The 23,147-nt window shown below is 40.7% G+C and overlaps 1 protein-coding gene across 7 annotated transcripts in view; it reads right to left on the bottom strand.

Annotated features, from left to right (window-relative positions):
- Positions 1–23,147, bottom strand: part of DAB1 (DAB adaptor protein 1) — a 245,280-nt gene that overhangs the window by 17,512 nt on the left and 204,621 nt on the right. For 3 of the 7 annotated variants that reach the window (XM_048947036.1, XM_048947039.1, XM_048947040.1), the window contains 6 exons: positions 15,375–15,506; positions 14,496–14,615; positions 13,884–13,922; positions 12,535–12,600; positions 8,189–8,248; positions 1,337–1,393 (listed from right to left, as the gene is read on the bottom strand). In XM_048947036.1, coding sequence (XP_048802993.1) covers positions 1,337–1,393; positions 8,189–8,248; positions 12,535–12,600; positions 13,884–13,922; positions 14,496–14,615; positions 15,375–15,506 — 474 coding nt within the window. The remainder of the gene's footprint in view (positions 1–1,336; positions 1,394–8,188; positions 8,249–12,534; positions 12,601–13,883; positions 13,923–14,495; positions 14,616–15,374; positions 15,507–23,147) is intronic. The other 4 variants (XM_048947037.1, XM_048947042.1, XM_048947041.1 and 1 more) reach the window with 3 other exon arrangements.

The raw sequence follows: 23,147 nt of genomic DNA, 5'->3' as shown, positions 1-23,147 counted from the left end.
GTCCCCCCTGGCTGGGTGCTTTCCCCCTAGATCAGCTCAGCTGGAGTCCAGGGCCACCAAACCTCAGAGCTCCATGGGAAACCTAAACATATCTGCAGTCCTTAGCAGGATGGATATACAGGAATGCCATGGTGGCAGCTCAAGGACTAATTCTCCACCACCTTTCTTCTGCTTGTGGGCTTTCCTTCTCCTCTGCACTGTACTCAATCATACCTACACATATGGGAATCCAGAATTTTTGGTCTGAATGAGATTTAGTGGCAATATTAACTTGGTTCATCAAATCTCAGCTCTCTGCAACATCCTTTCACATACACTTGATATTAACTTGAGTCTTGACCTGCAAATCTAGCCAACACTGAGCCCTTATATTAACCACCATGCTAGCTGATCAGTTTTCACAGCTTTATAGCATAACAAAGGGGAAAAAACACCCAAAGATCTTTTTACCCCACACTTTTATTATAAATGCTCTTTTAAGAAATAAGACTATCGTTCAATATATAATAGTTCCAAAGGTTCATACATTTTTGCAATCCAATCTCTGTTCCCCCTCACAAAAGCAATGTTACAATCAGTTTCAGCTGGAATCTATATAGCAGCATGGATAACTCTCAGCTTTATGTCTAAAAACATGCCTAGAGATGAATTATTTAATATTTCCTCACATCATGCCATATATTAAATAGATCACATTGCTTTAGTGATGTAACAGTGCATTTTCTTCATATGAGCCTATATATCACACTAAGTATCTGCGTGGAAATGGAAGAAGGAGTAATGAAGAAAACCATGTTTTCTTCAGGGCAAACCAATTCAAGAGTGTATGGCAGAAATCCTGCATAAAAAACAACCCAGAGTGTGGGCACACACACTAGTTACAATGCCCACAGATTGGAATGATGACAAGGGCAGCACTCCTCTGAAGTTGCCCCAAGCCTTGCGTAGGCGCTGCTGATTCAAGAGGCCAGAAGACACCATATCTCAAAAGAGGCCACCTTCTCCCCATCTCTCCAAATGACTTGTTCAGCATCACCCCTAAATCTGCTTTTTATTCTCCCTGTATCACTGCTGAGCTTTTTGTAGAGCTGTCCCCACAAACACAGTGTTATCCATCTGCAGGCAGTGGGATTCTGGCCACCACCTTTTACTTTTGTGATTTCAGTCTCACTACACAACCAAATGCACCCGTTAGACTTTCTTAAATTATTCACACCTGATATATTAGCTAAGTTCCAGCAAAGTTAATCCCAAGCAAAACATTTTCAGATGGCACTATTCCTACAGCTGATTTCATCTATATCTCCTTAAAACATTTTTAGTGTCACAACCTTACCTGAGTGACTGAACCAAGATTTTCATCAATGTCCAGCAATAAGTTTCCATTCTCCAGCTGTAAAGCATGATTTATGAAATGAAATGAATGATTTATGAAAATGACATGAATTTCTGAGCATGAAAATGATAACCTCTGTAATTACTGACTCCACTATTGAAACAAAAACCCTTTCCATCTTGCAGTGAATACAGACACGAAATCACACAGTCAAAACAAGCTCAGATGCTGCAAGATGGGGGAAAAACACAATTTATCCATGTTAAATCTTCTGATGGATACAACAATGTCAATGCTTGCTCCCCAACTATTTACTTCTTCAGATGTTTCTTAATTCAGCAATTAGCATTCGCAATGAAGTCTGGTTCTGATGACATTAATGGAACTTCTCAATGGTTTGGGGAAAGGAAGAGCTCATGATGCTCAGAGGAAAAAAAAAACAGTTGTGAATCAAAACTCTAACAGCAAATTTGTGGAAAAGCATGCTTTCCTCTTGCCTAGGAGAACTAACATCAGTGTAACAGCATTTATGATGCAGGTTTTCTTGCCACAGTTGTTTCTTATTACTTACACAAATCAAGTTGCATTTAAATTCTTTTTGTATGTCTGTGTGAATGTGTGAGCCAACTGTCTGTGTGCCCATGCACTCGCACAGGTCTCTACCCACTGACATATTTAAGGCAAATCACGACCTAAGTGGCTTCAGAATGCCAAATCTCAGACAACACTTATTGAAGCAACAGAGAACTTCCCTAAGAAAGAGTCTTCATAATCAATCCTCGAAAAATCAAACATTAGGCAACTGAGAAGCTTTGTAGGAATCACCACCCTGTAAACCCATTTCAAAATATGCTCCAAAAGCCTTAGAAATAGCTCAGAATGTCCCCCCCAGCACTTCATCCCAGTCTTTGTTGGCTCTGGGAATGAAGCAAGGAGGCAGCACGCAGGCAGGCTTGGACTGCTGGAAATTCCCACTTGTGCTGCAGTGAGATCCTGCCCAATGCAGGCACACCATTAGCAGGTAGGGCTGCATCTCGCATCTGCAGCTGTCTAGGGAGCCTTAAGGGTCCCTTCCAACCCAAACCTGTGATGATATTAAACAACCAGGAGCCTGATAAGGCACTCCAACCCGTAATCTTGCCTTCTGTGGGTTCCTCTGGACTTTCTCTCCTTCGTCACCCCAAAATGTGCCTCCTTAACACAAGCTCAGGCAGCAGAGCAGCGTGCTGCCATCCGCGCACAGCGAGGCAGAGGAGCGAGCATTAATCCTTGTATCTGGGCGACACGAAACCTGTAATGAAAGCTCCATCTTCCCATACAGGCATGTGAGACATACTGTAAATCTTCTAAACATGAACTATGTAAATCTGGCTCCTTAAAGCAGCAGCAAGCATTTTTAAAGCGCTCCAGCCAGTAATGAAATTCCTCGCAACACTTTTCACTACTCAGTAAAGAAAAACACATAATCCAAGAGCTGGGGAAAAAAAACCAAAACAACAGCATAGGAGTAAAGAAGCACTAAGAGATAAGTGAACTGCAGCTTTCATAAACCTGAACCAAAAATGATCCATCTCTACTGCAGTATCCTGTCTGACTGCCAAGTACTCTGAAAAACAGCTTTTTCTAAGCAATGTTTGGAGTTTAAAAGGGAAATCTAAGAGTGGGAAGCATACATTTTTTTAGCTTCAGTTCTACATCTGAAAGAGTCAGAATAGACAGCTCCTTTACTTGGCCTGGTTTTACCAAAGGAACAGTCCAGCGCTGACTTACAGCAGGAAAAAACCCGATTAATATTGCTAGACGTTTGCAGATGAGATGATAAAAGCAATCTCTTAAAGCATGGCTCTGAAATCCCAGAGAATGAAGCAAACACGGTGTAAAAAAAAAAAAAATTAAAAAAAAAATACCCACAGTAATTATCTTGCACTCTGATACAGATCTCAGCAAGTTAAAAAGAGTATGTAGGATACTAAATATAGTGATTAACCAGCAATTAGCAATTAACCTTTGAGCTGGGTATTAGCTATTCAGATCCTCTCACAGCAGAGGGATTTGCACACATTTCCTGCCCTCCACTTGGCCCAGCAGATAACAGAGGGATCGCCTGGCCATGCTGCTGCTCTGTGCTTTCAAGCCCTACGTGCATTTCACATGGAAAGTTTAATGACAAGTCAATGGTTAACATGGATCCTGAAGATATATATATATATTTTTCATTTTAGTTGTAAATGTAAACATTTTGGCTACATCAAGTATTTTTTTCTGATGGTTCAAACCACTGTTCTAGGTCATCAAGGCTTCGGTTATTTGCACATCTTTATACACAAGGAATGCTGATATTATACGAGCTCCACGAGCTGCAAGCTGCTTGCTAATTAACTACAATTCATTCTAAAAAACACAATCAGAACTCTAACGAAGGAGCACAGCAGAACTGTGACTAAACCAATAATCAGTGAAACCGCAGCCAGTAGGCTGGGACCCGCTAATATCCAACAGGCACACTGTCATCCCACAGAACTGCTGTGGGATTCATGGAGCAGTGTGATAATTCAACAAAGAAGTGCTCCCGATTACAGACAACGCACTGACAAACTGTCTCACTGCTGCTCAATAGCCTCCTTCAAGCTAAGGATCTCTTGATGTGATCAAAACACGCACTTAATCATTTGTTTATTTTCTCTTAATTCTGAATTCCCCGTGTACCTCAGGTATTTCCTTTTATAGGAAACGATAGTGAAATCTTTTCAACCTTTCCCTCCCTGGAAGCACTCAAGGCCAGGCTGGATGGGGCTGTGAGCAAGCTGGTCTAGAGGGAGGTGTCCCTGCCTATCACAGAGGTACTGGAACTACATGATCTTCAACCAACCAACTCAAACCATTCTATGATACTATGATCTTATAAGAACAGAAAGGGGACGGACCTTGACTGGCACCTAATGCCAGCTCCACACATCTCAATGTACGCGGTGCTGTACAAAATCAGAACAGACAATGTCACGACTACTCCAAAGATATGCATGCATATCCACTGCCCTAAATGCCTCCCCAAACATCACAGAAACGCAAGACTCAAAACATTACCCTAACAAACTAATGTATTTCCAAATGTTGCCACAGTTAGCTGTGCCTGATAAGAATCCATGCCCAGTGTTAAGCCTTGGACGTGGGTTTGGACTGAATGCAGTTAAGTCAGGCATTTGACTGCAGGAGTCTTTCAGCAAAGGTAAGCAGTAAGGGAAGGCTTTGCAGGCATGGATGGTCAGAGGTTGGGTATGTGCACTCTCTTTCTTCTCCTGTATGAAAATCGGATCCCAAAAGCTGATGGCAGAGGCTGAAGTCAACATCACCAGTGTGCAAACTAAGGATACTGATGCAAACTTATGGGAAAGGCATGGTTACAAAGTTTTCTTCTGCACCAACTGCCACTGAAAAAAGTCACTTCTTAGAGGATCAGAATCATCTGGAAAGCTGCTCTGAGCTGCTCTATTGCCAGACAATTTTGAGATGCCATTACTCCAGGGCCAGACCTTCTGTGTGAGCTGCTGGAAATGGCGTGCCCACGGCTTCCAGATGATGCCTTTCAGGCACGCTTCTTTTGACATAGGATCTGAAAAATCTGTAAATGTCAATGTGTTCCTAGCCAGAAATGAAACACAGATCTCCCAAACACAGCTTCCCTTTTTGACAGGAGGCCCAGGATCCTTGTGGCCCCAAGACCTGGGTGGGCTCTGGTCCAGCCCAGCTTCATCTGCAACTAGAGGTCATGCTGAGCATCCCTCTGGGTAGGCTGATGGTCTTCCCACCCCTTTGCCCTAAGACAGCCAACTACTCCCTGCCTGCTCTGTGCTCATTTGGGAGTATTTCCCATGTAGATGGTACAGCTAAATGGCTGCCTGCACTCTGAGGCTTCAGCTATAACGCTTTGAATCTTTATACAGCAGTTAAGACGAGTTGTTTGAAAGCCTTCATAAAATGGTAAGCAGAGAGTTTAGACATTTTGATGAGAAGGTTTTATTGTGATGTGACTGACAGTCTCAGTGAAGGGTATTTACAGTCTGACTCTTATTACTAAAAACACCATGACAGGTAAAACTTGATGTGCATGTATAAAGGGGGGGGGACGATGGGAAATTACAACAAAAAGAGCTCATTAAACACTTTGCTTTTTTAGAACAGTTAATTTCCCTTACAGAACTACAATTTCTAAGTGGAGCATGTACCACTTAATACAAGCTCTTTGGGGCAAGCTTGCTTTCTTTGTCTGCTTGATGCCTACCCCCACTGAATTGAGAATATAAGAATTTGTCTAAGGAAGAAACAAAGAGGAAATGAAAATGAGTACAAGAAGAGTCAATAGAGTCAAGAGGAAAGGAGATACAGATATAAGAAGAAAACTGGGTTCTGGGAGAAGAGTGTGTTTGAAACTGAGCTGCATTCTGCCTCTTATGCTCAACATTACAGTAGAACTCATCCCAACTAAGCGTAACTATCTGAAAGTCAGTTCCTTATCATTCCTTCACATCCTTTAAAGCTAGCTCCTCCAGAGCCACGAGGGAATAACAGCTGGACATATCTGGACGTACTCTCACCTCCACTTGAGAGGGACACCTCACAAGACAGGAAAATATTCCTGGAGGTGTCCATTTCTCTCCTCTTCACAGAGAGCCAAAGGTGGATGGCACCAAGATGACCAGCTCCATGCCCCCACCTTGATGTGCTGAAGCTATGGATAATTTACCTGAAAACACATCGGAGAAAAACAACCCCAAGATGGAAAATCAATCTCTATCTAGGGAACGTGGGTAATTCAGCCTGAACCTGAGCAAAACTTGCTGCATTTTTATTAAGTGTTGCATTTATTGTCAGGAGAGAGAATTCATGGTGCCTGAAACCTATTAGGAGCTACAAAAAGTTTCTCTCTTCCCTCATCCATTATGAAATTAATGAAAGCAAGACCTCCTAATAAAGGAAGTGTCCTTATAAGTTTAAACCAGGTAGATGAGCTAGATTATTCACCCTTAGATTGAATTTTAGAGGTTTATATAATAAGGACAGCTATAAATTGAAAAAAAAAAATATGGCAAGTGTCTCAATGACAGAGAATCTCACACGCAGAAGGGTGAGCAATAAATCAGATGGGCAGTGGAATATTAAATTGCTAATTTTAAGAGCGATCTCTGCTTTTCTTTTCTCTCTCTTTTTTTTTTTTTTAATACATATTACTATAAAAAGGGGAAATAAAATCTCTGCTATGCATTTCTCCCTCTTCCCTTTTTTCTTTTTCCCCCTTATAAATTAAAGCAGAAACTTGTTTGGAGGAAGAAGTCTAACCAGCCTCAATATAACCATGAAATAACAAAAAATTAAGTCTGCAACACACTCCATAGAGATGACACATTGAATATATTTGATGATTACAGAGTCAGTTCCATATGCCTTACATCTCACAGCTATGCTCTTTAGCAGGACAGTCTAATACCAAAGTGTCTGCAGGCATGATTGCAAGTGTACAGTGCACACAGTTACACTGCAATGACCTAAATTACAGACTATACCCAGAGTAAATCTGAAACATCACTGAAGGAATAATAAAAAAGTCACAGGAAACATGCAGAGGAAAAACTCTTAACACTGAGCTATGTGAAAAATGAGTGAAAAATCTACAGCTATTCCTGGTCCACAAATACCTTTAATTAGCTATGCAATGTGAGTTATCTTCCTACATTTTCCCAGCCAACAAGATGATGGCTCCCTCCTCCTAGTGGATTATCATGAAATATTTATGGCAAGTTTTGTTTGTTTGTGCAAACCTCAGAAGTGTCACAATTCAGACCCCCATCCAGCCCCTCCTCAGCATTCATCTTTTTTATTTGGCATCTCAGTCTCTGTGCTCAGCCCAAGCTGTGCAATTTACCACATCCTTGCGTGAAATGAGCCCCTCTCTTTCCCTCTCCTGAACACAGGCATTTCTGCCATGCTTACAGCAGACTGAAATCCTGATCTTTTCCTCCATTTTTCACACACAGATCCTCAGAAATACGCATTTTCTGTGTAACCAACACAATCTACATTTTATCAAGATATTGTTTCATTTACACAAATGTACATGAAACAACACAACCCACCCTTCAGCAAATGTATGTTTTCTTGCTAAGGCATCTGTCATTCCACTCCTCTCACCAGCTTGTTACCATTCCTTATATGTTCAGAGGATAAATGTTTCACCACTTCTAGATGCTCAGATGCAGAAAGGGAATGGTGCCATTTGGACAGAACAGTGCATTACCCTCCTTTTCGAGCAAAATCAACTGTCCATGCAAGGCACAAAGCAGAAAGAATTCAGTCTACCATCTCTAATGATACTCAGCCTGTTAGGTACTTCAAGCACTACAGAAATAACACAACTGTTTGGGAGGAAACCCCAGGGAGTGCACGGGGAGAAAACACAGCCACATCCAGTTGGCATGTGCTATGTGACTGTAGCAGTGAGAAAGGGTGACAAGGCTTATATAGCTTTGGGTAATGAAATAACTCTTCTGATCCAAGCAGCAAAAATCCACACATTAACATGCAGAAGGCTCACTGTCAACTCTTAACTAGACATCACTTTTATAAACGGTGACTTGCATAGGAATCAACCAGAAAAGACAAAAAGGAGGAGATTCAAGTAATGAATGAGATGGATATGCGACATTACCACCCTGGTTACTTTGAAACAACCCAACAACAGTAGATCACTGATGAAATTCACATCCTAAGGGATGTGGCAAACACTACAAGCAATAATAAAGGTCACAGAAACTAAGAAACGTACCTTCTTCCCTGCATATAAATAATGAAGATACTTACACTTACAGGTTGACTTTTTGGCACATCATAAACACCTTCCTTCTTTTGGCTGGTAGGAACCTGCAACAGCAAACAGACACTGTGGTCACTCTTCCAGCAGGTTTGATGAAAAGTCGAAGTCTGCAACTGATATTTAAATACAAGGCAGTTGTTTAAGGATGGTATCCTTGACATTCAAGCAGCGATGTTGATGAAGATGGCACTGAAGAAATCGAACATCTATCTGAATTTTTAAAAACCTAAAACTCAGTAGTGCTCAGAGATGAGATTTTCATTCTCAGTTTAGTCCAGCTGCATGAAATTCAGGTGCATTTGGATCTCTTTCCTACAAAAGTGGTTGCTTCATCATTTTACTTGGGGGTTAGAAGATGGACATGGGAGTTATGATCAGGTCAGAATGTCATCTTCCTCTGTAAAAGAGATCCAGAGCAGCAGTGCAATCAGAGAGAGAGAGGTTTGGCCTGTGGCATTTGATATCTTCCTTCCAATTCTATTAATAACCTAAGTGAAGTGAAGCCACAACATGCATCCCTGCAGTGATTGGATCCCATGGGCTGCTCTAAGTGATAGTTGGTCACAAATCTGCAATTCTGTAAAGAATTATGGCCTGTCAGGCTTTGAGGCTGCACAGCCACTCGCAGTCAGGGAGCTGGAGTCAACAGCCTCTCTTGTGGATAGGGACGATGATGATACAATTAAATAAGCTAAGTGAGTCAACAGTCATAATTTACACCGTGGGCATTTACATCCTACTCGTGTGAATTCATTTGCTCTGTAATACAGGGTTTAGCATGCCTAAGGACTGCTGTTTTACATATTTATAATTTGCAACTGTATTTCTTCTCCTTCCTAAAAGCACTAAATGCCTATTGTAAATGACACGAGCTAAAAGAACAGTAAAAAAAACACAGAGGCTCTAAATAGACACACATGCTCTAAGTAAATCGGCGCTGCTTTTCCACTGAACAAAGGCACTCAACCTAAGGTTACGTTTCAAACATTTATGAAACCTCATAGGTTAACAGCGGAAATAATCCTACAGATTTGACAGACTGACTTTCCTTTTGTTTTTTAAGACGATAAATACCTTGGAGTTTTGATATGAGCATGGGGCTATTTTAGGGAAAGATGAAGGAACTGTTTATTCACAGAGCTGCATAATTATTTCTTAGTTTCTATATCCAAAGGTCTCTCTACTGTTCTAGCACCTGCATGCTCACATTTAAGTCTTGAAACTTGAACACAATGCACACGGAAGAAGCTTTTCAAGAGCAATCAAGTGGCATAAATACAGAACCCTCACAGAAACAGAATGCAATTTATTACTACAGGCATATTTTTAAGATTTCTTTTCTGTTCCTGCCCCAGGAATGACTCGTTTCCCTCAGTTTTCTGAAAGTACTGGGCTTTTCCACTAAAGCCATGTATCATGTGAGGTATGCGAGACTGGTGAGAATGGAACAATTCAGTCTAACAGAAAAAGGGTCTCTCTTCACAGACTGATAGGCAACTGTGCAAAACCATGAATACTCTATCTCATAAGTTACTGGAATGCTTAGTCTTCCTTGAAGAGAGGACAAGTGCTGTGAGATTAACTATTCATAAACTATAACCAGTATGCAATTTTTATTTTCTCCCTGGAAAGCTTCCCCTGCAGTCATTCTCTTCTTCCTCCTCTCAGCAGTTCCTGCTTTTTTCTTTGCTTGGCCATATCAGCATAGTGCTAGAAGCACCAGTGCTGCTGACAGCTCTGCCTCTAGGACAGTTTGCAAACCAGTTTGATGTACTTGCATCTTACAGGAACACAAACACCACAACTCAAAACCCTGGCCTTAGATTGTCAACTCTTTGCAGCACAGACCTTGCCCCTCCATACAGAGCACTGCTCAACATAAACATCACAAAAATACATAGCAAAATCCCATCCCCATCTCACTATTATAAAACAGGCAGAGAGATGCCATTAAGAAATCTGACGCTAGAGAAAGGATAGATGGATGCTCAGTGATCAATTCAAGCTCAGTGATTAATTCTTGATGGTTGCCTTGATGACCTTGAAGATATTTTCCAACTTAAATGATTCTAACTACTACATTATGTAGACAGACAGGATTAAAAGAGCAAACAAATGTAGCTTTTGGGATAAAAGAAAGGCTATAGACAGAGAAGAAAGGAAGTTGTGACCTCTTACAAAATTAGAGATTATCACATTCAGTATTTATCTTCCATCTTCAGCTACTCACTGGGTAGGAGTCTCTTCTACCATAGGAGAATAGAACTTTTTGAGTACCAGCTCTTGGTGGAAAAACAGAGCAGGACCAGATGACAGATTTTGCCAGGCTGAGGTAAGGAGACATGAGGCAACTGAGGATTGGTACCAATCAAAACACAAAACAGCAAAGAGGACCTTTTCCAATTTCACTTTTAATAAAAACCTGGATGGTTCTACATTCATCAAGATCTTCTAAGAGAAACAATTTTTCTGGTGATCTCAGTGTAAGATGTAGAATCCCAGATTTATAGCAAGCCATGAAGCATGTGGGAACTTGGGAGCCAGTGGCTCTGGGCAAGTCTCTGGCAGCTATACTTCAGCATCTGCCCGTTGTGACAGATCACAGAATAAGACCTGCTGGTATCTAATCTCAGCATTTGCTCTTTTCAAGGTATTGACTGCAGTAAATAAAGAGCAGGACAATGCTAGACTGCATGCACCTAGATTATGGTGTATTATTTATCACAGGTATTTTCAGTGCACTTCTGCGCATTTTCTGTGGGAGAAAACACTTCACATCCCAAGACTGTCAAATGAAACCTTGAGAACCCTCTGGTGACTTACAGGCCAGTAACCTTGAGATGAGTAACTCACCATCTCATATTTCCATTTTACGTAAACATCCAATGAGTGCTTCTGTTCTCTAGGTGACTTCCTGTTCTCTAGCCACACCTCAAGATACACATCCTACTTCTTCCATATCCACCATCAGCTTCAGATCTGCAAACCCTTGGACTGACAACCTCATTTGTGCTTGCTTTCACTGATACTTCTTCACAACCTCCCTACAAGCTTTGTGCTCCGATGAAGAACTATCAAAATGTTGTTATGTCTGAATGTTGTTATCATTGGACCTACCTTTCTAGCACAAAACTGAAATAGTCATTATATAAAAGACTGTTTTTCTGAAAATAGCCAGCTTTTCTATTATGTGGTAGAAAATATTCAACCTTAGGCATGCTCTCACCTTGAGAGCTCTGAATGCTTTGCTCTATGGATGTAATACATACATTATTTTGCATGGCAAGGATGCCAAGAACTCTACGGAAACAGGTTATGCAAACTTCACCTTAATGACCCTGTAATGGTGTCTACAAGATTGTTGTTTTCTAATTTTTCATTTGCATTTCCCTTTCCCAATTTAGCTTCTTTCTATTCTGTTTTACAGCTACTCTACCTGCTCATTTTATTCTGTTACCTTCCTACCTCTTCTCATTACTTAAAAAACACTTTTCCTCATTTTGTTCTTTCCCTGCTCCTGTCTACCTCAAAAAAACTTCTCCTATTAGCAGATCAGCAGCTATCAACCACTGCTAATAGGAGAAACAGCCAGATGAAATGTTTAATCACTTCTTGGATCTCCTTCCCCTCCACACCAAAAGATTTCCTCAAATCACGGTTTTCTTACAGCATAGAGAGATTTCTGTCTATCTCCAGATTTGTTCCTAGTATGTGATACAGAATGAATTACCTTATATTTTAATAAACCCTGCACTGATCCCTTGCAGAGAAATTGGACGACTAAAGATTATTTTATATTGCTTTCAATGCAATTCTTTTGTGAAGAACACGAGCTTCTGCTCTAACATAATATATATCCAATGAAAATATTTTCCCTAGTATGGGGGATATCCATTGATAACTCTTATCTTTTGCTCAGTTGTTATTCTTGCTTAGCCAAAAATGAAGAAAAGTACCAATAAAATGCCTGAGAATTGCTTAGATGGTCCCCACTTTCACTATCAGTTTCTTAGACCAGCTGTAAAAAGTTTCTAAGAATTAAAAGGAGAAAAGAGAACCTACCAATAATCACTTTAAATGGTGTGCTCAAGGTTTAAGACCCTTCATAATTTGGCAAAACTTACAGATCAAGTTAATAAAACCTGCAGAAGCTGAGCAGACAAACAAATAAATACACGGAGACTGGCAGATTATTCATGTAAGGTCATAAGAATGAAATGTCAGACATTTTTTGCGACGAATGAAAACTAATAAAAGTGAATTATATATGAAATGTGCTGTACTACATGCTCGCAATTGTTGCAATGAAAACACAGAAGCAGTGATTTTATACCTGATAAATGTTTTCTTCTGTTTCAGGCTCACGGATTGGCTCATGTCCAGCCTCAAACACAATGTACTATTACACCAGCAGCCAGAGAGGAAAAGTCAAAGATGAAACAGAGGGAAAAAGGCAATTTGGAATTCCACATAAAAACACAGGCAGGCATTAAAGAAACAAGTTCAAAGTAAAGGCTGAATGGAACCAGACAACTGGTTTGTTGGGAAGCACAGAGTAAGGTTGTTTCATATTTCATAAACCAGCAGAGAATAGACCTAAATCTCCTCTAATGATCATTAGAGCAGCTTCCTAATTCTTTCTCACTAGGGATACCGCCTGTGGTCCAATATTAATTTTCTGAAGTCAACGTGAATTTTGCCTCTTTTACATAATGGCAATTATTTCCATACGTATTTATTATCTATGAATAAAAAAGCTAAATCCAAACTGGGAGAATAGGCTGGAGCTCGTGCAACATACCACATGGTGAAAGGCTGTCACAACACTTTTCATCTTCAGGTTCTTGTTTTATTGTGAGGAACACATAAAGTAAAACTCCTGACATTATAAAAGCTGAGCGGTAATTTAGGGCATCCTAATCTCTCTCATCTTCCTTGAAACACCTTAGACAGTGCTCAGTAGTCACTAATGCTTGAATTGGTTTCTTTCAGTGTGCCTCCAACTGGTATTTTTAAGTGGAAGAACACAAAATCTCCACAAAACACAAATCTCAGCACAAAAACACGAGAATGAAATTACATCTTTTTTCTTCTTCACACTCAGTAGGATATTGGACATGAATATATTGACATATTTCTGATAATTATCTTCACTCCCAGGCATTTTGCTTGGATGAAACAAGACTTGAACTACAGATTTATTACTAAATCATAACCCAAAATGCCAACAAGGGAGAGCATTCTAACATTAATTCCTCTGTGTTTCTTTTTAACAAATATTCACTCTCTGAATGAAATTCTGGCTGCATAGAAGCCAACAACAAGATGCCAATTTATTGCTATAAAACAAAGTGTCATCTTCCTTATTTTCGAAGGAACTCTCTTTTCTGTTAGATTGCGTGTTAAAAAAAATAAGGAAATAATGACAAATCTCAGTTGGAAACTTCAAATCTGGACTCAAAAAGTACATTTTAGGAAAGATTCAATCTAGTATTTCTATGCAGAAATGCTGTGCTATTACATCTTAATCCCTAAACGTGCTACTTTCTGTAAAACGTAGTCTCTCATGAGATCTATCTCAATACATTTCAAAACATTTTGTGAAAGGCTTTGGCTGTGTTTGAAGATAACATATATCTAGTCATTTCTGAAACTCCCAGGTCGTGCAGCTTCAGAAATTACCTGGTATACAGGGTCTTCTACATCTTCTTCCAAAATTGTCTACAGCAAAGTAAGAGGACAGGCAGTAAAAGCAAAGAACATAAACGGCAGAGATAAAAGAACTGTATTCAGAAACCAAAGGACAGCAAAGAACTAAGCAAAATGTGCAGGTAAGTATATAGCTCTCTTTCTTCAGTATGCAGATAAAGTCAAGTCATTCTACAAAGTAACACCATTCTTGTTTCATGAGAGTTTAGCAACCTGCACCTTATTTGATTTGACTCAAATGCACACATTCAGAAGTTCAATGAATCATCTCTAAAGCACAATATATTAAAAGCACTACTTGCAACACAGTGGCCCTCATTAAAGTTTTCAACTAGAAGAAACTCTATCTTGGAAATGAGCAGGACACTTCAAGTTGCCAAGCATGTTCATCTTACCCCAGGTGACCTCTTTCATCGCTGTTTAATCCTACCTCTGAACTCACCATATCCCTTAGATTCACATTTTTCATTCAAACCTACCACTGTCAACAGATGCTAAGGGTACCCCATGCCTCTCTGGAGCAATTCTTGGGGATACTTCAAACTGCATTTTTTGTTTGGTGGTAGTCTAAGCTTATGCATGTACCTGGTATACCGCCTGTTCACACTGCTTGTCTTTTTGCGCCTTTTTTTCCATTTCTTCCCTTTGTTTCAGTTCATAGATGAGCTGAAACAGATCTCGCAAGTCCAGAATCACAGGTTCAGCCTACGGAAATAGAAGCAGTGTGAAAGGTTTATATAGAGGAAAGGAAAATTGTAATTAATCACTGGGAAAAAAAAAGTACAAAAAAACCCATCAAGAATAATTGTCAATAGTGAAATATATTGCTTTTCTTCTTTTTTCCCAAAATGGTTTCATTAATTGGCCATTTAAGAACATCAAAACAAACTCCAAACACAGAGAGAATACAAGATGGGTCTCTTAAAGAGATGGTTATGAACACGGCCTTTCAACTGAGCTATTGGAACAAGTCCAGAGGAGGACCAGAGGGCTGGAGCACTGCTCCTATGAAGAAAAGTTGAGGGAACTGGGCTTGTTTAGCTTGGAGAAGAGAAGGCTCTGGGAAGACCTCACTGTGGTCTTCCAATACTTGAAGGGAGCGTATAAACAGGAGGGGGAATGGCTGTTTTTGAGAGTGGATAGTGATAGGACAAGAGGGATTGGTTTTAAACTGAGACAGGGGAGGTTTAGGTTAGATGTTAGGAGGAAGTTTTTCACCCAGAGGGTGGTGAAGCACTGGAACAGGTTGCCCAAGGAGGTTGTGGGTACCCCGTCCCAGGAGGCATTCAAAGCCAGGCTGGATGTGGCTCTGGGCAGCCTGGTCTGCTGGTTGGCGACTCTGCACATAGCAGGGGGTTGACACTAGATGACCATTGTGGTCCTTTTCAACCCAAGCCATTCTATGATTCTGTGATATGATTCTATGAAGTATGATGAAGGAAATGGCAATTATCTGATACTTACTGCCTGGGCTGTTTTTATTGCCACAAATCGATGATTTCCCTCCTTTCCACACACATATCCAAACGCTCGGTGGTCTGTGATATCCTTTGCGATGTACGATATCTCATGAACTGCGTGGTGGTGCTGCAGTAGCTATTAAAAAAGAAGAAAACACAGCAAGAAATACCCATCAAAATGTTCCATTAAATCTGTATCGTTTCCTTCCATCGGTGCTTCACCTGGATCTCAATGCACCTATGGAATTAAAAACAAGCATTCCCTGGTGTCAAAATCAATTAACATCTGAACTATTTCTGCCTATTCCCTTTTCAAAATCTGGCCAAACGTGACTTATTTTTAATAAGTTGATAAAAAAAGCGTCAACTGAATATTTTTCTTTGTATCTTCAGGTGAGATATAATTCAATTAACACATATCACTACCTAATTAGAAGGTAAACAGCATTGTAGGTACAGAATCCCTGTTGGTAGGAATAGGAAGAGAGCACAGCAGCTACTTGTAGCTTCCCACAGAGCAACTCTGAGGACAGACTGCAGGATGAGGGGTGAGAGATCCAATCTCTGCAAATCGACAGCAGGGTCGCTTTATCTCTACAGCACTAAGCAGCAGGTGAGGTTTCACTTAAAGCAGTAAAAGAACTCCACAAAAAGCACAGTAAGCTTGGTGGTGATGGATCGATGGCTGGACCAGATGATCCTAGTGCACTTTTCCAGCCTTCACGATTCTATAATCCTATGAAGCATGTTTTGGCCAGACAGCAACACCAGGTACTAGCATCCTTCTCACTCTGATATAATTACCATTTCATTACCAAAGTAACGTTGAAGCAGTTCTACTCAGAATAACGTCCTTGAAAAGTTTCTCTAACCCAACCTATTAGTTTGAATTCCTACCCTCTGATGTATCACCCTGCTCCCCATTAATCCAGGGATATTTCTGAGAGCAGGCAAAGCCGCAGAGAATTCTTTTGAGGTCCAGATTCCTGCTGGTTTGGAGAAAAGCACATTTTGAGAAGCAGCGTGGTATCCAGGCAATCTCTAAACAACCGGTTATTTTTAGAGTTTAAAGAACACTTTAAAATTCAAAACCAGAGAGGATGTGTGCGCATGGAGGAGAAAGGGCTGTGTGCCTGTGAGGCAGTGACAGGTAATGTGGCTCCCGCAGAACAGGCACAGGAGTTTCAATGGGAAGGCAGCACCTAAGAGAAAGCTGACTATATATAAAACAGCAGACTGGACGTATGTCACTTTCATTCCTCATTAAATGGCTCCTAACTTCCTGAGATTGAGACTGCTTGTTCTTAGGGAAATGGAAGCTTGATGCTGACTTTGGGCTGAACATGGCTAAGCTAAAGGTGTGCTCCAGACTTTCACAATGTGTTAAGTGTTCAAAATTAATGATCTTCCTTAGATAACACACTGGTATTGATTTACTAGGTTCCTCTGAAAGCACGCTTGCATTCTATCTCTTACAATGAAATGAAATGTTCCCATCTCTCTACTCTGCATATGACAAGGGAACGTTATCTCCGGCTCCTATTAAATCTATGTTCTTTGACATTGCTTTATTGATTGCGAGACAGTGTTCTGCACTGAAATTAAACTGTGATCAGATTCCTTCCTCATGGAATTAAATTTGAAGACCATTCTACCATGGCAAAAGATCGCCCACAATGTAAGGCAGCAGATGGAGACGCTCCGATTTATTCGGGAACCCTCATTAACTATTGGAAAATGGTTATGGTTGTAATGGTTACGATACCTCATATACTGCACAAATTAAGTAAAGGTGACTGCAACATCATCCTGCTTCACTGTACGGAGCAGGCAGAGTTTTCTATTTGTTTGAGGGATACTGGCTTGGAACATACACATAAAACGTAACGTTGCATACACACCTGTACCACAGTGAAGGTACAAGCACTCCTTTGAATCTGTGCTTTCAGAGCTTGATTCATGGACTGTGTCCTTTTTACATTTTCCAGCACTTTCTTCCAAATATTATTTTATGAGTGTCTGACTCTTTACTCGTCATTAAGCAGGAATGACACCTGTTGCAGTTGGTACAAACTCACCACTGCAAAACACCAGGTCGGGACTGCATCATTTTTGTAAAGCCCCTCCCACCCCAGCTCCTCTGGCTCTTTTGTCTTTAGGGTTTTACCACTTAATCCCATCTGTAGTGGGTCAAGAGCCTATAGAGGAGCATTTCATAGCTCAGGGATGTTTATGACACCCCCATATGCACACGCTGGTGGAGTCCATCACAAACTATTTGATGTTTTTATGGCACCTTTGCTGAGTGCTGCTATGAGCCATTTAGCACGCCTTCAGTGAGGTGTGGGATTGGTGGAGGGCTGCAGTATGGCAGAACACATTACAGAGAAGACTTAATTTGTACCGCGGTTCAATACAGTCAATTAAATATTGCGCAGATTAGAAGGTAATTTAACAATTAAGCTTCAGTTGTTAAATAAATTCACTGTACACAGCTTCCAAATTATTTTAGGTCTCGTGTGACTTTAGTCACTATTGAAAACATTTATGATCTTAAAATGCAAGCACTGACAAAGCCTTGCATTAGCTAACTAAGTCATGTGCTGCAACAGTTGTTCTTTTCAGGCTAAACCTGATGTCTGTATTACATTTTATTCATAGGTTCAGATGCCATTTCTTGCTGTTAAAGAAGGAAGTCTGAAATACTTCCTAGGCAGCAATATGGGCAGCCACCACAGGCACCATCCTTCATGCATCAGCCCCTCGTGCTTGGCCCGGTCCCTGCAGCCCAAGAGTATTTTCTCTCCCCTTTGCCACTCCATTTCCTGCTTCTTCTCCTCTGCCCCCCACCCCTCCCTGCACATCACATGGAATTGATTTAGCTACTTCTGAGATCTGTAGCATTTCTAATTTCCCTCAGGCTGCTTGGCACCTATCATAAATTTTTTCACCCCTTATCCTCATCTTGTCCCTTTATTTCCATGCCATAGCCTCCAGTGCCACTAAATCAATTAAGTCAATCAATTAAGTACTTGGAGGGCCCAGCAATCATGTCAAATATGTGAGTTAGATGGCATGAGAAAGTCACTGCTTTACTATCGCTATTCCTCTTTTAATGAGGTTGTCTATTTAGTGAAGCCTGGGGCACACTGTTAAGAGCCACAACAAAAAATGCCCTGTGAGCTGCAAAGCCTCCTGCACACACTGCCCCACCGAATGCAGGAAGCATGCAGCACGTAATGGTGTGCCCAGAAGGACAAGTTGCACAGGGATCTGAGCTGTAAAGCCTCAACCTTGAAATGCTAAATGAGGAGCCTTAGGATTTCCAGGCAACCAATGCAAGGATGTGGACAGCCATGGTGAAGCATCCTCTGTGTTTGCTCAAAGATGCTGTGGATACTCTACACCTAGAGGGGCTTAAGGCCAGGTTGGATGGAGCCCTGGGCACCCTGATCTGGTGGGAGGCAACCAGCCCAGGAGCTGGATGGTCTTTAAGGTCTATTCCAACCCAAGGCATCCTGTGATTCTATGATTCCATTCCCATCTACCCACTTCTAAGCCATCTGAATAAACAGTAGTATATTTTGAGTGTCACATCAAGCTCCCCAAACACCAGTTACCCACCAAACTGCAAAATTCATAATAAAATAACTTCACAGACCTTAGTTTTGGTTATGCTGCTGTCTACCTTGCCCAAACTCCAATTCACAAAATGTTTGCTCAGATGTGTTTTAAGAAAACACATCCTATACCTTTAGGAAGACGACTGAACAAACAATAAAACCTGAATCTAACAAGGAAAATTACAGTGATGCCTTAACAAGAAGCTTAGCAAGCTAAAAGTGTAATAGCACATTTACCACGATATACTGCAACACATTAAGTGAAAACAATGAATTGTAAAACATGCAAGCACTTCTGAGATGAATTTCATCTCGCTGCTCCCAGAAAAGCTGGATTTGTATCGACATGCAGTATAAAAACATTTCACCAGTCTTGTGAGAGTTGCCAAAGCAACAACACAGAGGCAGAACTTGCAGGTTGTTGCCCTTGGTAGCCAAACCCAAGCAGTTAGGGTCTAGCTTCTCCCTTGTGAATTTGTCATTAATGCTCATTTCCCAGTAGGCAGTAGGCTGCTGTAAATCACAGTGCTGCTGCTGTGGTCTCTTCTACCTCCACTAGGCAGATGTTTTTCAAGGCTGTTATTCTTCTGTATTATTTTGGCCCGTTTTCCAAAGATGAATCCCAGAATAATATTTGGACAAGAACAACAATCTAAAGGGGTATCGCAGCACATGCTGCAGAAACTTTTGGAGGCTGGGATTTGAGCGTGAACGTGACTCAACTCTTCTGCTGAAATACTGAACACATGCAAAGTGCTACACAGACAAACAGGAATGGTCCAGCCCTAAATCCTTTACACAAAGCCACTCATGGAGCTTGGGCTGAACAATAAGTTAGGGACTTTGTGCCTCAAAATATGAGAACAGGAGCTAGAATGGAAAATATAAGCTCTGGTGTGTTCTCTGAGCCTGAATGGATTCGTCATGTGGCAATAAATAGAAATAAGTCTGTCTAATCCCTGTGCTTCTTCTGCACAGATTGATTTTGCAGACAATAACCTAAAGAAAGGCTCTTCCAAGGGCCAACCCTTAACAGGCATTTCAGAGCACAAGCTTTGCAATAAAAACACATGGCATGAAAAGCACACTTTCAGATTACATGCAGTTCAAAGCCTGGCCTGTGTAAAGGTGTGTAAGTTTAATTTCCTCTTAATAATAATAATAAAAATTCTTAAGAGCCATTATCTTCCGGCAGTCAAGGAGACTGCAGCAAAAACAGATTATGTGCCTTTCTCAAACTCACACAGCGCTGTGCATCTGAATCAGGAAGGACAAAAGTCAGTGAGCACAACTGTATGTCTAAAGATGAGCAAGTCTTCAAGTGAAGTGCTGGGCAGAGCTCAGTCTGGGCACTGCAGTTCAGCCCATACAAGAGCAAGAACTTGGTGAAGGTACCCGAGGCAACAGCCTGGTTGGTCAGCCACAGGAGGATGACATAAACGGGTGTTTTGGTCTTCTGTGAAATCTGAACTAATCCTTAACATTTCCTTTGCATAACAAAGAGTACCCTGCAATTGCCTGTAGGGAAGCTGGGGAATAGGAGCAGAAAATTCTTAGAGAGAGCAAATGTGGGTGCCCTTGTTTGTGCCTTTTGCAACACGCACGTGCCAGAATGCTCAGAAACTGCTTGGAGTTGTCCTCACTCCACATCCACAGCATACACTAGTTAGTCAATTAAGTTAGCAGGACTTAACTTTGCCAGCGCAGCAATCTAATTGTGATGAATGGATCTACAATATTGAGCGAGCTGGATATTCCAAGAGCCTAATTTGTGAAAGAGAACACCACGAAGGTAATAAACTCCTGTCTGGCTCTCATAATTTGTAGTAATGTCTGACAAAGACCAGATATGAATTTAGTTATTGTTCATTGTCTTCAAAAGCAAATGCTAAGTTGCTCATGCAGAAGATTCATTTATTAGATGTATGAACTTAGGAAAGGAACAAAAAACTGGAATGCATACGTGGCCAAATGTGTATCTTCACATCAAAAGCTTTTCAATTTCTTAGTGTACCAGGAATACAACTAGGTAGCTAAATCTAAAGCCTTTGTCCAATTGCTATTAATCCCCAGCTACATTTAAAGCATGCACTTGCAAATATTGTTTTAGGACGAAGAAAATCCTAAAGGGCAAGGAAACATTTCTGTAGAGCTTTTGAAAAACAACTGTGCTACACTAAACCTGTGCTGTTGGACATCCCATGAGTCTTGTATCATTTTCCACAACAAAGAAGGATTTGCACAGGGATACCAAGAAACAGCAAACGCAATCCCTGATACCAAAGTCAACATCTCCTTTGAGCTAGTCAGCTCAGTAATGCAGTATGCACCTACACCTTAACTGCTTGACACAATCTACAGACTGTAGCACACTGCTTTACCTTCCCATTTCACTATTTCAGTGTGGTATCCAAATAACAATGCTTGTTTATAGCAATATTATTTAATTCTTTGGATGGCAGCTGGTCCCATAGCTGCTGCTGTGTTTCCAAGGCTGTAACACATCTGTCTAATTGCATTCTCTGTTAGCACCCTCCTCATTGCCTTATGGAAAACAGTCAATCAAAATAGCCATAAATACACCAACTTTGCCTCTGATTTCCAAGCCAAAGCTGGCACACAGCCTAAGCACAGCACCTCTGACCATGCCTTGCGTCCTTTCCTGCTACGCTCTGAAGTTCACAAGGTTGTTACTGATAAAATCTTGAATTTGAGGGAGAACAATATTCAGTAATAAGACAGTCAGTTTGCTCCAATACTACTGAACCTCCCAGTATTTTTGTTGCATTCATCTTTACAGCCCGTGAATCCCTTCTGAGAGACCTCTACCTTTACAAAGTTCTTTTGTTCCTTCACACCAACATCCTTCACCTCCTGAAATGCTTTTGATTTATACGAACAGCGCAAGACATTTTTTCATACAACTTCCAGTAGCTTTGGAGATACTTTTTGGCTTTAGCTGCCTCAGGTCTAAAGTGATTCAGATTTATTGAGCATTATGAGTCCCTCTCTTCTTGAGAGTGTGTCATGAGGCCACGATTTGAAAAGCTCATTGCTGAAAACCAACCTCAGGTGTTCAAGATTTGTCACACAAACTCTATAATGGAGAACTTACAACGATCACAAAAATCCCACCAATACTGGCAGCACTAAAATTCAAGTTGTTTTGGAAAGCCATCAAACAGCAACTTTCTTCAACCCTAAGAAACGCCACAAACTTCTCTGGAACAGGGTAAAAAGACAAGAGGAATTTACTTTATACTTATCTATCTGCCCATCAGATACTCATACCAATTTAGTAAGATTTAAAGAAGGATGACAGAAAGCATGTGTATGCAGAAGAATGAGAATAGGAAACAACTCTATGAACTCATGAATTACGTACAATGTCATGTTCCTGAACCAAGAGAAATGAAAGCAATAAAAGCTGAGAAGATCACAAGGCACAATGTTTTGTGTCTTTCAAATATTAAAGCGATTTCATAATCAGAAATAAACCAAAGCATGCAAACAAGAAATCCCACCTGCATTTAGCACGGATTGGTTTCAAATGGCTCAGTACAGAACTAGACAAAGTTAACTTGGCTCCACTCTTCATTTCCTGTGACTTAAACTTCTGGTGGCCAACATGTTTGGTTCTAGTGCTATAATCTTTGGAACTCAGAAACAGTACCATTACTCACCTACCCTGCTCATAAGAATCATTCAGACACTTCATGCTGTTTTATATTCAGTCTTCTTACAGCAAAACAGAGGACACCTTTTTCCAAGAGTTACAACTGCAGGAATAAACCAACTTCATACAATCCCATAAATGTGCCAATCCTTCATTTTGTTCAGGTCCCACAACAGGCACTTAACCAAGGATATAAAACATCCACAACACGAATGTGTGTATTACTGGAGCCATGAAGATAAAAATGAAATAAAATCTAAAAGGCAAACCTCAAAGAGACTGTAAAAAAGAACAAAGAACTTTCAAGTAACTTTTGGCTTGATTTGGGGTTATTTTTCCTGCAATATGCAGAAGCAGGAATTTCTGGAGCCACACTGAGCAGTGCCGAGCCCATTGTGTTACCAGAATTCCAAGTTTCAGTTCAAGCAGTAGAGCATTAGTTCTGCCCTGGCACCATCCAAAAGCGAGCCTCAAGCTC

This window comes from Lagopus muta, chromosome 5, assembly GCF_023343835.1.
Source record: "Lagopus muta isolate bLagMut1 chromosome 5, bLagMut1 primary, whole genome shotgun sequence".
Taxonomy (NCBI): Eukaryota; Metazoa; Chordata; class Aves; order Galliformes; family Phasianidae; genus Lagopus; species Lagopus muta.
This window is presented reverse-complemented; position numbering and strand designations above follow the sequence as displayed.